Raw genomic sequence first — 15,212 nt, forward strand, 5'->3', positions numbered from 1 at the left:
CAGATCTGTCCCACTCCTGCCCAGGCCTTCATAGGCACCCTTGATGCGAACGATGCAGAGCTGGCCACGCCCACCCAGTAGGCCATACACACTCTAGCCACGCCCACCCAGTAGGCCATGCCCACCCTGGCCATACCCACCCGGCCCCTTGAGGGCAACCGCAATGCTGATGCGGCCTTCAATGAAATTGAGTTTGACACCCCTGGTTTAAACAATTTAAACATAATTGAAAATTTATGTTAATTTAATAATAATATAATTATAAATGAATAAATTATTCACTATCTCCTAATAAAATATAGCTTTTATATATCATTTAAGGACTTGGCTTTAGGTTGGTATCAGTATGTACCACATATAATGATGAAATTAAATTAGCATTTCTGCTTCGTGAGTTCATCGAGTGGCTTTGGCAACATGCTGAACTTTTTTCTAGGTTCTACAACGCTTCATATAAGAATGCTATTCTCTCTGAGGGGGGCAATGGGAATATTTTCTTGTGCCACTTTTTCTGTGAATCAAGATGAGCTTGATGTGGTTGAGTATGGCAAAGCAACAACCTTGTTAAAGGCCAGTCTGCAGTTCAATCATGGGAGATGGGAAGAAAATGACTCCTCTGTGGGTTATGACCAAGATATTTGGAGGCATAAATTGAAGAACAATGGCTTATTACTATGCATCTTCTCTTTAAGTTTCTATTCCACTTGCTGTTACCTTGTTGATTCTAATAATTGTCTTTTGAGTTTAAGTATTTTGTTTTGTGTGGATTCCAGGATAATGACACCATGCAGTATCATATTGTAATTGGTGATAAACTGTTTTTGAAAGACCTGAAGAACGGAGTGCATAGAAGCACAATGTTAGGATTCTCCAATTGGCTCATGTTTTCGAATACACTCAATAAGGTGAGAATGAGCTATAAGTTACACTTCTACAGTATGTAGTTTAACAAGGAACATCTTAAAATATCAAATACAATACTTTTCAAATAGTAAATATGTGTGCGTACTATGGCTTCAATCCCTGAAATGTTTTATGTATTTATTTTAAATATTTTATTTGTTTATATATGAAATTTATTCAGCAATCTCTGTAACATAAATTGGAAGATCCCAGAATTCTGGTTAGTAAGTTGACATACACAGATTAAAAACCAAAAGTTCGTTGGTTTCCGTTGGCCTCCACTGTGGATGCCGTATTGGCTCAGGAAGGTTTTAGAATGCTGTCTGGATAATTGTAATGCTATCTGGATAATTGTGCTTTGAACCATACTTCATTTCTCATCCCTTTTTTAATTGTAGACATATGTAAACAGAGTTCTTTTGGATGGCCCATTTGTTGAAACAAGAAATGGAATGTTGATTGGGGTTTCTCAAGTTCTACAGATTCACAAAAACCGTTGCACTACCAATACCACCACTGTGCAAAAGGTGAAGTATTAGAGATTTTCTCTCTTCGTTATGAGTACTAGTTGTTTTCTACTACCTCATTTGAGATTTATGATTAAACTGACTGCCTGAGCCCTCAGCCCGATATAAAGGATATACACTCTTTTTCTTCTTAAAATCTGGAATCTTGCAACTTTCAGGAACAACTAAGCTGGCATCATAGGCCTGTTCAACAGCATTTGATATTCTATTTTTATTCATTCATTCATTAATCAATCAAACTTCTTAACTGGCCATCTCCCTCAAGTAGGGACTCTGGTGGTATACAATTTAATCAATACAATAAAACATTAAAACCTGAATAATTTAAGATTAAAAATTTAAAAAATGTATGTATGATCCTGGTGAGGATTTTATCAATATAATAAAAATGACAAAACTTAATATTAGCATTTTGTTTTCATAGCAGTAGTTATGCTAACAAAAATAATCGGTCAAGATTTTATGAACCTAATGAATCCTGGCAGGTTCAGACCCCAGTCCTCCATCACCTAACTGAAACTAAAACCTCTAATTTTTAAGTAAATACTTTGATTTCTCAGATAGTGTATTCAGTGGTGCCTCCCTATAAAATCATTGAATTGGGTCTATTAACCAAATATCCTGAGAGCCAGTCTGGGTCATATATTGCCGAGAACAGAGTGCAACATAATGCATGAAAGTGGTGATGATAAAGTGAAACAATTCTGGTTTTTGTCTAGTAGAAAGGTAAAGTATAGAGCCCTGGAGTATAAGGAAGATGATGGAATCTGATCTTCCAATCTATTTGACTCTGAAGTTTCTCATTGATAAATGGCTTTTCCTGCAGTCTTGAGTTGGTATAATTTCAAACCAGTAGACAACTTGGTTGTTGACGTAAACTTAGATTTTAAAACCTCAATAAAAAGTGATTGGTTCATTAAGATAAAACAGGTCTATGGCGTTGAATTGAATAAATCTTGATGTGGGAATAACAAGAGGTTGAGATAAGGATGGATAGAGAGCCAGCCTGGTGTAGTGGTTAAAATGAAACCAGATGACTGTGACTTCTAGTACCACCTTGGGCTTCAAAGGCAGCTGAGTGACTTTGAGCCAATCACTCTCTCTTATCCCCAACCCACCTCACAGGGTTGTTGTTGTTGTTGTTGTTGTTGTGAGGAAAATGGAAGGAGGAAAGAATATTATGTATGTTCGTTGTCTTGAGTCACTTATAAAGTAATAAAGGCAGGATAAGAAGCTAATAAATAAATAAATAAATCTTGACAATGCTAATATCTCTGCTATCACAGAATATGAAAAATAATAACCAGATAATGATTAATGAGGGCTTCTGCTGTGTTATGATTTGTTACCCTTCTGCAATTGATGCTAATATTTTTCCATGCTCTGAAATATCTACTAATTATCCTTTATCCTCTCCCCCCCATACGCCAGTCAAGATGTGCTAAATGCAACAAAAGATTCAAGTGCCCAGCAGGATCAGTGCTTGCGGTAAGTCTTGCTTTATTTCATTTGACACTTTTTGGTCTATCAAGTGTGTCACCAGCAAACTTTCTAGAAAAAGCAGCCCTTCTGCAGAATTTTGGAGCCAATAATGTTTATTGTGAGAAGGTTAGAAACAGTTAAAATAATAATTCTTTCTTGATCATGCCTCGATGTTATCTATTTGGAATACCTGCTTATCAACTTTTTTACTTTTTTTTTGACAGCAACATCCAGGCAAAGGAAATCTTCCTCACTGTGTATTTAAAGCTGGAGGCATGAGATTAGTTGGCTGCTACTTTACTTGCATCAAAGTTTCCCTAGTAAGTCACCCCTATTGATTAGATACCTGTGCATATGCCAACTATGCAGCTATTCACCATTTTCTTCTGGTTGGCCCAGAAATATTTATTTCTTTATTAGGAGACTGAGATCATAATATGTATAACTGACTACCCTGCTGATGCATAGAAGTATATCAATATTACTGGTGCCATATGCACCACTGAGCTTCAGTGGTTAGAATGCAGCATTGCAGGCTATTTCTGCTGACTGCTGACTGCCAGAAGTTTGGCAGTTCGATCGTGACAGGCTCAAGGTTGATTCAGCCTTCCATCCTTCCGAGGTCAATAAAACGAGGACCCAGATTGTTGGGGGCAATGTGCTGATTCTGTAAACCGCTTAGAGAGGGCTGTAAAGAACTATGGAGTGGTATATAAGTCTTAAGTGCTATTGCTATTATGATACCATCTCAAGCCCTAAGCAATATCAACTTTTGAACATGGCACCAATCAAGATTTTATGTAGCCATCCAACTCAAACATTATGACACTGGATGTCTTATAAGGCAGAATCAAAATAAAGAGACGCTCAGCAGTAATCCTTACATTTGTACAAAATTCCTATTTTTTTTCCTGGTCTGACTATCAATCTGTCTGTTTTCTGAGGTCTCCATCTGCTGTCCAGGCTACTATGGTGCTATGTGTGAGATGTGTCCTGGGAAGCCAGGCAACTGGTGCTCTGGCCACGGGGTGTGTCAAGATGGCATCGAAGGCAATGGAGATTGCCAGTGCCAGGAAGGTTTCCATGGTACAGCCTGTGAAATGTGTCAGGCAGGAAGATATGGACCCAAGTGCCAATCAGGTGATTATGGCTGTTATTCGCCCCTATTTGTGCCATCTGAACCTGGTTTTTCTTCTTTGTGCTACTTATTTCTTTCAAAATACTGTACAGGCAGTCCTTGACTTATTCACAGCTGGGCCCAAAATTTGCATTGCTAAGTAAGACGTTTGTCGAGTTTTGCCTCATCTTCTTGCCACCGTTGTTAAGTGAATCATTGCAGTTAGTTAAGTTAGTAACCCGGTGGTTAAGTGAATCTGGCTTCCCCATTGACTTTGCTTGGCAGAGGGTCACAAAAGGTGATCACGTGACCCCGGGACACTGCAACGTTCATAAACACATGCCAGTTGCCAAGCATCCGAATCTTGATCACGTGACCATGGGGATGCTGCAACGGTCATAAGTGCGAAAATGGTCATAAATCACTTTTTTCAGCGCCATTGTAACTTCAAACAGTCACTAAATGAATGTTTGTAAGTCAAGGGCTCCCTGTACAAGGAGTCCTTTACTTGAGACAACAACTGGGACCAAGATTTCCATTGCTAAACAAGGTGGCTCTTAAGTGAGTCATGCCAAATTTTTTATAACATTTTTTGCTATGGTTGTTAAGGAAATCACTGTGATTGTTAAATGAATCACCCAGTCATTCAGTGAATCCAGCTTCTCCCATTGACTTTGCTTATTGCAAGCCGGCTGGGAAGGTCATAGATGGTAGTCAAATCACAAAAACACACACACACACACACACACACACACACACCAGGACACTGCAATCACGGTAAATACATGCCAGTTTGCCAAGTGCCTGAATTTTAATCACATGACTATGGGGATGCTGCAACGGTTGTATGCGCAAGGACCAGTTGTAAGTTACTTTTTTCAGTGCTGTTGTAACTTAAACAGTCTCTAAATGATGGTTGTAACTCAAGGAAAAACTGTATAAAGAACTGGGGAATAATTATTATCAAATCTCTATGCCGCCTCTGCCATCTATGGCTGGAATATCAGAATAGCATCTGTGCTACTGCATAGAGAAGCATTTGGTCAAAAACAGTGATGCACACAAAAAGATTTGCATGCAGTCCCTGGGATTTTCTGAAACTTGGGGCCATCCTCCGATTTTTAATGTGGCCCAAATCACAAGCCAAACAATTATCCTATTACTTACATTTAATTGCCACCTGCAAGTTACTAAACGCCCTGGATTATTCTAACACTAGAATAGAATAGAATAGAATAGAATAGAATAGAATAGAATAGAATAGAATAGAATAGAATAGAATAGAATAGAATAGAATAGAATAGAATAGAATAGAATGGAATGGAATGGAATGGAATGGAATGGAATGGAATGGAACGGAGCTGGAAGGGACCTTGGAGGTCTTCTAGTCTAGCCCCCTGCTCAAGTAGGAGAACCAATACCATTTCAGACAAGTGACTGTCTAGCCTCTTTTTAAAAAACTCCAGTGATGGAACGCTCACTGTTGTTCCACTGGTTAATGGTCCTCACTGTTACGAAATTTATCCTTAATTCCAGGTTGCTTGTCTCTTTGGTCAGTTTCCAACCATTGTTTCTTGTCCTACCCTCTGGTGCTTTGGAAAATAATTTGACCTCCTCTTGTTTGTGGCAGCTACTCAAATACTGGAATACTGTTATCCTGTCACCCCTGTTTCTTCTTTTCTTTAGACTAGCCAAATCCAAGTCCTGCAGCCATTCTTCATATGTTTTAGTCTCCATGCCTATGATCATCTTAGTTGCTTTTCTCTGAACTTTTTCCAAAGTCTCAATATCTTTTTTTGTAGTAAGATGACCAAAATTGGTTGCAGTATTCCACGTGTTGTCTTACTAGGGTTTTATAAAGCAGTACTAATACTTCGTGTAATCTTGATTCGATGCCTCTGTTTATAAAACCCAGGATTGTATTAGCTTTTTTGGCTGCTGCTGCTGGCTCATATTCAAGTGATCATTCACTATGACTCCAAGGTCCCTCTAGGTAATTTTTAAACTCCTAGAACATTATTCTATAAATATTGTGTGTATTTTTCAAATACTTTCACTCACATTTCATTTCTAGGGCCCTGTGCAGGAATTGATAGTGATAAGGGCTGCATAGAAAGAGGTAGCTACATATAATAATTGGGTTTTCTGTTGGCCATGATGGTGCAGAAAAACCAGCATAGGTAACATTGGGTGTATTCATTTATACCTAAAAAAGACTTATATTTCTTCTTAGAGTGCAATTGCAATAAAGGACAGTGCAACGATGGGTTGTTAGGTGATGGAAGCTGCACATGCAACTCAGGATTTAAAGGAGTTAATTGTGACCAAGGTAAGTTGAGAAACAAGGCATTCCGGTCCAGATTTGAACCTACTGGATTTTTTAAAAAATCAAATTTAAAAGAAATGAGAAAGGACTATATTAAAAATTGCAGAATTGGAGTTTTGTTATAATACCAGTGTGTCCCTTTTCTTCTCCTGCAGTCAAATCCGCAGAAAATGCTTGGTTTTTCAAACAAATCTAGGAGATAGTACAAAGTGTATTGCAGATATAAGGCATAATCAAATATACAGAACAACTATTGCTATCAATCAAGGAACACCATAAAAAAATAAAACTTATGCAACATTTTGGACATTTAATCAATTAATGAGATAGCTTATAAACAATTCTTGCTTTAATTAGGTTCATCAAGTAGAATGAGAAAATAGTAATATCATCAATCAATAGTGTGACATACTCAAAAAGCCCAGTCTTTTGGGGCCAGTGGGCACATTTGAAATGTGAGAACATGTAATGGGCTTTCTCACAAAAAAGTTACCTTGATAGTGTGACCAATCATAAAACATCCATATATCAGAAGGCAAAAAAAAACCCCAAAACAACCTCAGTTGGATAGCAACCACCTGCCTTTTATTTTCTAAGCCCTATCTTGGACCCAGAGTCCTTGCTGAAAGTAGAGATTAATTTGAGAATGTGTTTCATTCACAAGGTTCTAAAATTCCGTTCATTTCCTTAACATCAAACAAATATTTTAAAAAATTAACTAAGAATCTAAGCCAATGTAGACATTATGTGGGAAACTCCACTGGCCATAAACTTTTCACATTTTGCTGTGAAGGCCTGGAACTGATCAGGGCCCCCCCCCCACCCTAAATGGCTCTGTTAAGCCAATTTAAGAATGCAGGAGGATTGCCTGAGCTGTGGTGGCACAGTGGTTAGAATGCAGTGTTGCAGGCTAGTTCTGCTGACTGCCAGGGGTTCGATCCTCACCGGCTCAAGGTGAGGATCCTTCCTTCCGAGGTCCCTTCCTTCCGAGGTCAGTAAAATGAGGACCTGACAATATGCTGACTCTGTTAACAGCTTAGAGAGGGCTGTAAAAGCACTGCGAAGCAGTATGTAAGTCTAAGTGCTGTTCGTGTTGCTGTGCTGCTGCAGACTAAAGCAAATTCTGTCGCAGCTGTTGTGTTAGTTGTACCATGGCATTCTGTAAATTGGTTATTTGTATATCCCTTTGCTGCTCATTTGCAACAATGCTGTAGGCAGACAGAGATATCCCTGTGGGTTGAAGGCCAGTTTTAAAACTCCAAAATGGACTACCTCAAAGGACTGATGTTAGTCCTTTGAGGTAGTCCAAACAAAAAGTGCACCATGAGTAAGGTAAAGGTATAGGTTTCCCTGTTAGTTGTGCTCATCTCCGTTTCTTGGCCGAGGAAGCCAGCATTGTCAGAAGACAATTTCCATAGTCAGGTGAAGAGCATGGCTATAGGTCAAAGGCACTTGGTATGCTGTTACCTTCTCACTAAAGTGGAACCTATTTATTTGCATGCTTTTGAAGGTCTAGGTGGGCAGGAGCTAGAGCAAATAACAGGAGCTCACCCCATTGTGCGGAGCTCAGGTCTCAAACCCAGGCTGTCAGCTCTCCAGCCGACACCATGAGTACTAATGCTCTTTGTATTGTAAGGTTACATTAACAGAATCTTGTGAAACTGAAAGTATTTTTCCCCTCTTTTCCTTTTATTCTCCAGGAAACTAGGCAGGGTCCTTTCAGAAATGCTTCCCAGAACACCTCTTGCTTCTGAGGTGAGGAGCTCAGGATATCTCTTATAAGCTGGTTGTCTAGCCTGCAGCTCTTTCTTATGTCTCCCAAGATCATTCCCACATATCATTATAGTCAGGGCTTTTTTTTGTCATAGAACGCTCAGAATGGAGTCCCAGCACCTTTTTTGGATGGAACCTTGTAGGGTAGGCAAGGCGGGTTGTATGACATGTGTGAGTTCCGGCACCTTTTTCTTTTACAAAAAAAGCACTGATTATAGTCAAAGTACATGACTACTTGAGAGAATTATTTTTTCTTGGAGATTGGACAATGTTCTAACAAAATGTTCTTTTGCAGAGATTGAAACTGATTTCTGCAATGGTACTTGTGATGTGAATGCCAAGTAAGTACAGTGGTTTAGAACAAAGTTTAGAACATGTTTGAAATTGGGTGATTGTTTTCTGTAACAACCCCACAGGGATATTTTCCCTCTTTTTCTCCACAGGGCTGTTGTGATAGGGAGAAAAGGAGGAGGAAGGAGTATCATCTATGTTTATCACCTTGAGTTACTTGTACATTAATATAGGCGGGATAAAAATCTAATCAATAAATTTAAGCAGTATTTCTAGGAAGCTGAGTTTTTAATTAAGCCTCTCTATTATATATTGCTTAGTTCCTTAAAAATGATCTGGCGATTATTAAATTCTCTAATGTACAGTTAGAGATTATTTACAAATAAAACCTGTGAAAGTATAGATTCCATTCATCAAGATCTTCCTTAAGTTAAATATATATGTCTCTCAAACTATATCTTCTCATTCTGAACGAGAGTAGGCAAGACATTTCCCATGGTTTATTAATTTTCTTATCCAAATCAGTAAGATGAATTATTGCCACGAAGCAATTTTCATATAAATATTAATGGGACCATAACCACTAATTCCTGCATCAGAATGATTGACTTTGTAATTGTTTTCAATCACAATCTCCATTTATTTTCAAGGTGCAAAAATTCCACTTTGAGCATGAGAAAGAAACATATATCAGTAACTTGAGCTTCCTGCAGTGTATCTCTGTTGTGTAACTACACATTTAGACAAATGACAGAAGGGGAGCAATATGAGGCAAGCCAAACAAGCACAACACAATTAACACTCAGTGTCATCATAAACATATGTGTGTGAGTTTATATATAATTCTCAATCCCTTATTACTCTGTTTCAGTTGCGTTAATGACTCTACTAATTCTCAATCTACCTGCTCCTGTTCTGCTGGCTATTCTGGAAATGGAACCTCTTGTGCAGGTATAGCTGGCAAATGCTTTCAATTCATAATGCACGCTTGATAGTTTAACACCGCAGGTATACACATACAGTACCTAGAGACAGATCTATGATAGCTAAAACTTATCGTATTTTTCACAAATTACATGCACAAGCATTGCTGATAGACACATGTTCACCATTTGAACATTACAACAAGTAAAACATTAGTAAGGTAAGTTTCATATAATTTAAAATGTAGCGTTCAATGCTTTCCTATGGGCTGCGTTCAGACTTTCCATAGCAAGTTGTTGGGTGAAGAGAAATGAGCATTTTTGCAGAGAAATGTTTACACTGTAATCTTAGGGAAGTCCTTTTTGTCTACATCCAATGCAAATCTCCTCCAGGTCCATGTCAAAGAAAACTGGCATGAAAGCCTGATGTGCATTCTCTGGCAGTTGGGTTGAGAAAGGCCAATCTGGGCAAAACAAAAGCTTGAAATCCTTGCCGGCTCTTTCATTCAGGTCAAGGAGCAGACAAAATTCTCCCAACATTTCTTCTGAATTATAGTTTTCTACATCCCACATGAGCCTTCCCTACCGTATTTCACTTTAGTTTCACCACACCAGTAAAACCCAGTAGCAGATTTGGTAGTTGTAGAGGAACAGCAGAAACATCCTGATTCATAAATGGGGATATACTGGAGGAAAGCAAAGATTCAAACCACAGTCTGAACAAGGTCCCCAGGTGTTCGCAAATGTACTTGCCATACCTGTGTGCAACTGTTTTCTATTTTAGCCCACCCTCTTTTTCTTTGGCAATTCAGAAATAGACCCTTGTGCTGAGGATAATGGCGGCTGTTCCATATATGCTAACTGTACCAAAATAGCACCGGGCAAAAACATCTGCACTTGCAAAGAAGGTTATTCAGGAGATGGAACGTTATGCAGAGGTAAGCATCATACAGTTCAAAACAGATGAAAGGATGGTTGATGTGGCTTTAAAAAGTGGGGTTTTTTTTTCTGCCCATAGTCACTTTTGTGAAATTGGCGACCATATACAGTAAATGGGATTAGAAACTAGCTATTGGGATAGATCAGTACTCAAATAAATGAGTGGCATTTAAAAGAAGATGAAATATTTAAAATATGATAAAACAATGGCATTATTTCTCTTGCAGAGAAGTTGTCCTTTTTTATTTATTAAATTTATATGTCACCCATCTCCCCGATAAGGTGACTCTGGGTTCCTGTTACATCAGCCCAGGCAGTCAGCACTTTCTTAAAATGTACATGTATATGTAGCTGGCTACTTCACTGTAAGCTGGATAGTAAAATAATGTGGACATGATCGCTGAATAATGGAGAAGAGGATTCTTCACCAGCGATAGTGACAGCTTACAAGGTTCCCCATTAGAATGAATGCCATTGTTTGTTCCATATGTAGGTGGGATACTTTGTAACAGGTACTGTATGAATATTCCACTTGGGAAGGTAAAAACTGCTTGAAAGTTTTCTTTGATATTGTTTTTCCCTAATCAATTATGAATTTTCACTAGGAAGATCTGGGGCATTTAGAAAGATGAAAAATGTGTCCTGACTTATCCTTGCTCATTGCACTCATTGCACAAGTTAACAGGATATTCATCAATTCATATCTTCTGAGACCTTGTTTTGTAACAGTCATATTTTTTGGTGGAAGCAATCTGATATAATGTGTATTTCTTTGATGTATAGAACTGGATCGGTGCTTAGAAAAGAATGGAGGATGCCACCGAAATGCAAACTGTATTAAAACAGGGCCAGGTTTGGTAAGCAAATTTTTATCTTATCCTATTCTGAAGTTTACTAACAATATACTTACAATGAAAAACAGTTGAGAACATAGCACTTAATACTTTGAACTATTCATATTTGTTTCCTATCTTATTCCATATAATTGTAATTTTTATTTTTGTAACATCTGACAGTGGAGACTCTCATTTCCTTTAGAGCCTTAGCTAAATAAAGTTGTTGAGAAGTTCATTTCTTCTACTTGGGATGAGTTTTTCTGTTTCCTGTTTCTATGACACAGGTGAATCTTACTGTTTGCTCAAGCCTTTCCTTGATTCCTCTGTGATCAGCAAAATAAAATGATGATTTTAATCATTTTTATATTTATTACATAATGTAAGTTTATTATAACACACTTAGTGCATGTTGTATATATTACTCTTAATGTTGGATGCTTGGGTAGGTAAAACCTGTGAATGCATACTTAAAAGAGTTGTAATAATCTCTAAACCTTCATATGAAAAAAGCAATGATACTAACAACAATAATCTGAATTTCTCACTCTCCGTCTCTCAATCTTTCTCTCTCTATATATATATACACACACACACACAGGCAGAGAATCAAACACAGAAATGTATAAAAGGCTGCAGGAACTTCTTCAACTGTTATAAATGGTGCTAGGATTTTGATACTGTAAGGTCTCTAAAGTTGTCCTGATGTATATATTAAGCATGCACAGTGCACCCCAAACAAATAGTTTACCTATGCTACTTCCTCTGTCTATTGCTTTTGTGATTTTTGCCAGTCCCAAGATTGCAGTGATAAGTCTCAAAACAATCTGTTATGTTTGGCAGTGAGTTTAATGGGGCTTATTTATAATGAAGTAGAGCAGACATGTCAAACACAAGGCCTGGGGGTCAGATCCGGCCCACGAAGTGGTTTCATGTGGCCCACAAAGCCATCCTGGAAACAGTGAGGGAACGGCCCCCACTGCCTTGGCCCTGGCCCAGAGACCCTCCTTCTGCCAGAAACCCTCAGATCTGTCCCACTCCTGCCTAGGCACCAATAGGCAAATGATGTAGAGCTGGCCATGCCCACCCAGTAGGCCATACGCACTCTAGCCACGCCCACCCAGTAGGCCACGCCCACCCTGGCCATACCCACCCGGCCCCTTGAGGGCAAACGCAATGCTGATGCGGCCCTCAATGAAATTGAGTTTGACACCCCTGAAGTAGAGGAAGGATTGTATTGCTTGTTCTTAATCACACAGTCAGGGTGTCCAGAGAGAGAAACAAAAAAGTCAAGATGGTAGTTTCAAGCATGTGATTAAAGCCCTGGCCTTTTTTAAAAGTGCATCACAAAGCATCCCCACTCCCCCCCAACATATAACCTCATAGATGTCCTTTGCAAATAGATAAAAAGCTCCATGTGGCACTAGGGTTTCTATTATGGAGTTGGCCTTCTAGAATAAATTCAAAGTATGGTCTGTGTCTTGCTTTTTTTAATCTGGGGAGGCAGCTGAGTCATTAGCATAAATGGTTACTTCTGAGGCAGCAGTAGCATTTCTATTGTATCCTGTAAGATGTGCATCTTCCTTGCCATCTGCTTAATCTCCTTGCTGATGATGCATAGAGAGGTGGATCAAAGTAATTTATGGTCTAACATCTGCAACAATGGTTGTGGATTTCCATCCCATACACAGGAGGGAAAGGGACACATGAATGGGAAAGAAGGGTGTGTGTGTGTCCCTTTCCCTCCCGTTCATGTATCCAGGATTGAAAGAGCCCAATGTAGGCATAGGACCTACCAAGGGATAGGCAGTCTGGAGATAGAGCTCCTCTAGTCTGTCCTCTACATACTCACACTGAAGTGTGGCAAGTGTGTACTCGCTGCTCTGCTTCCCCAGCAGGAACATCCAATGGCTTAAAATGCACAGAGCTCACTCATTTGCAATGGGACTATTAAGCGATTGTGCTCTCACAACCTTTGACACCCATAGCAGCTGCAAAGTCTGCATATGTAGGATGCACTTCCTCTATTTCACAGTTGCAGAAAGAGGCAGAGCAGGAAAATGACAAATATCTGCCATCTTTATAATTGCTGCAGAAGGATGTCTGGCAGTTTGTGTCCCTCTGTTTGAAATTCTGAATGTGAAATATGTGGCGGTGTTTTTATTTCTCTCAGGTTGCCTGTGACTGTCTTCCTGCGTTCACTGGTGATGGGATTAATACATGTGACTATGTTGATCCTTGCTCAGAGGTTTGTTTGTTTTTGTAAGATCTCCTGAATGCTAGTTTTCACCTTTTAAAAAAGCAAACAATACTAACCCCAACAGAGATTTGCTAATGGTGTGATTCCACTCATCACAAAGGTAATCTAGGTGCAGGCCCCAACATAAACATTAAAAATTAACTCTTTTTTTAAAAAAAATCAACCAAAATATCAGGAGTTCCCTGAAGTCATCTGGCATTGTTACCCAAATCTTACAAGGTTTTGAGTTGCAATCTTGTGACATTTGTTTTTTTTAAAAAAATATATTTTGTTTAATTTTAAGGTCATACAGCTACCATTTTAAAAGGTTTGTGCATGCCATGGTACATTTCCCAGCCCTGATTTATTTGGTAATCCTTAAAAGTTTTCAATAATAAATTTCACAAGGGGGATGGGGGGAAGCAACCATGTCACTAGATCACACTGTGTTTTGTTTGGATTTGGCATAATGTGTTAATTCAACCATCATAATTTATAAAATATAGTTTATAGCTTAGTATGTTTAGTGGAGTCAACTAATTGTGTGTTAGTCAATAACCCTATTGCTGATTGATGTAAACACTTATTGAATTAAAGTTGTCTAGCAGTAGTATCCCCTTCATGGATTACTGCCTTGTCGTGGCGAAGGGGCTTGCGTAATTCAATGAAGCTATGAGCTATGCCGTGCAGGGCCACCCAAGACGGAAAGGTCATAGCAGAGAGTTCTCACAAAACGTGATCCACTGGAGAAGGAAACGGCAACCCACTCCAGTATCTTTGCCATGAAAACCCTATGGACAGTACCAAAAGGCAAAATGATATGACGCTGGAAGATGAGCCCCTCAGGTCGGAAGGCGTCCAATATGCTACTGGGGAAGAGCAGAGGGCTAGTACTAGTAGCGCCAGAAAGAATGAAGCGACTGGGCCAAAGCCGAAAGGACGCTCAGCTGTGGATATGTCTGGTGGTGAAAGGAAAGTCCGATGCTGTAAAGATTTTTTCTCCATAGGAACCTGGAATGTAAGATCCATGAATCAAGGAAAGCTGGACGTGGTCAAACAAGAGATGACAAGACTGAACATCGACATCTTAGGTATCAGCGAACTAAAATGGACAGGAATGGGTGAATTTAATTCAGATGACCATCAGGTATACTACTGCGGGCAAGAATCCCTCAGAAGAAATGGAGTAGCCTTCATAGTCAATAAAAGAGTAGGAAAATCAATACTGGGATACAATCCTCAAAATGACAGAATGATCTCAGTTCGAATCCAAGGCAAACCATTCAATATCACAGTAGTCCAAGTCTATGCCCCAACCACCAGTGCTGAAGAGGATGAAATTGACCGGTTCTATGAAGCCCTACAGCACCTTATAGAAGTAACACCAAAAAATGATGTCCTTATCATCATGGGGGATTGGAATGCTAAAGTAGGAAGCCAAAAGATAACTGGAATAACAGGCAAGTTTGGCCTTGGAGTACAAAATGAAGCAGGGCACAGGCTGATAGAATTTTGTCAAGAGAATACGATGGTCATAGCAAACACTCTTTTCCAACAACCCAAGAGACGGCTCTACACATGGACATCACCAGACGGTCAACACAGAAATCAGATTGACTATATGCTCTGCAGCCAAAGATGGAGAAGCTCTATACAGTCGGTAAAAACAAGACCAGGAGCTGACTGTGGCTCAGACCATGAGCTTCTCCTTGCAAAGTTTAGGCTTAAACTGAAGAAAGTAGGGAAAAGCACTAGGCCAGTCAGGTATGAATTAAATCATATCCCTGTTGAATATACAGTAGAGGTGACAAATAGATTTAAGGAATTAGATCTGATAGACAGAGTGCCTGAAGAACTAT

General features: G+C 39.1%; 1 protein-coding gene across 1 annotated transcript in view; it reads left to right on the forward strand.

The window, feature by feature from the left end:
- The window catches only part of STAB1 (stabilin 1), a gene marked incomplete at its 5' end in the record, with an annotated part of 121,696 nt that overhangs the window by 61,327 nt on the left and 45,157 nt on the right, over positions 1-15,212 (forward strand). Inside the window, 11 exons of the mRNA XM_081319052.1 lie at positions 774-905; positions 1,302-1,430; positions 2,862-2,918; positions 3,137-3,232; positions 3,857-4,052; positions 6,263-6,358; positions 8,424-8,469; positions 9,291-9,370; positions 10,155-10,280; positions 11,065-11,138; positions 13,288-13,362. Of these exons, the coding sequence (XP_081175178.1) occupies positions 774-905; positions 1,302-1,430; positions 2,862-2,918; positions 3,137-3,232; positions 3,857-4,052; positions 6,263-6,358; positions 8,424-8,469; positions 9,291-9,370; positions 10,155-10,280; positions 11,065-11,138; positions 13,288-13,362 (1,107 nt within the window). The remainder of the gene's footprint in view (positions 1-773; positions 906-1,301; positions 1,431-2,861; positions 2,919-3,136; positions 3,233-3,856; positions 4,053-6,262; positions 6,359-8,423; positions 8,470-9,290; positions 9,371-10,154; positions 10,281-11,064; positions 11,139-13,287; positions 13,363-15,212) is intronic.

The sequence above is a fragment of the Vipera berus genome (assembly GCF_964194415.1).
Source record: "Vipera berus genome assembly, chromosome: 2".
In the NCBI taxonomy this organism is placed as follows: domain Eukaryota; kingdom Metazoa; phylum Chordata; class Lepidosauria; order Squamata; family Viperidae; genus Vipera; species Vipera berus.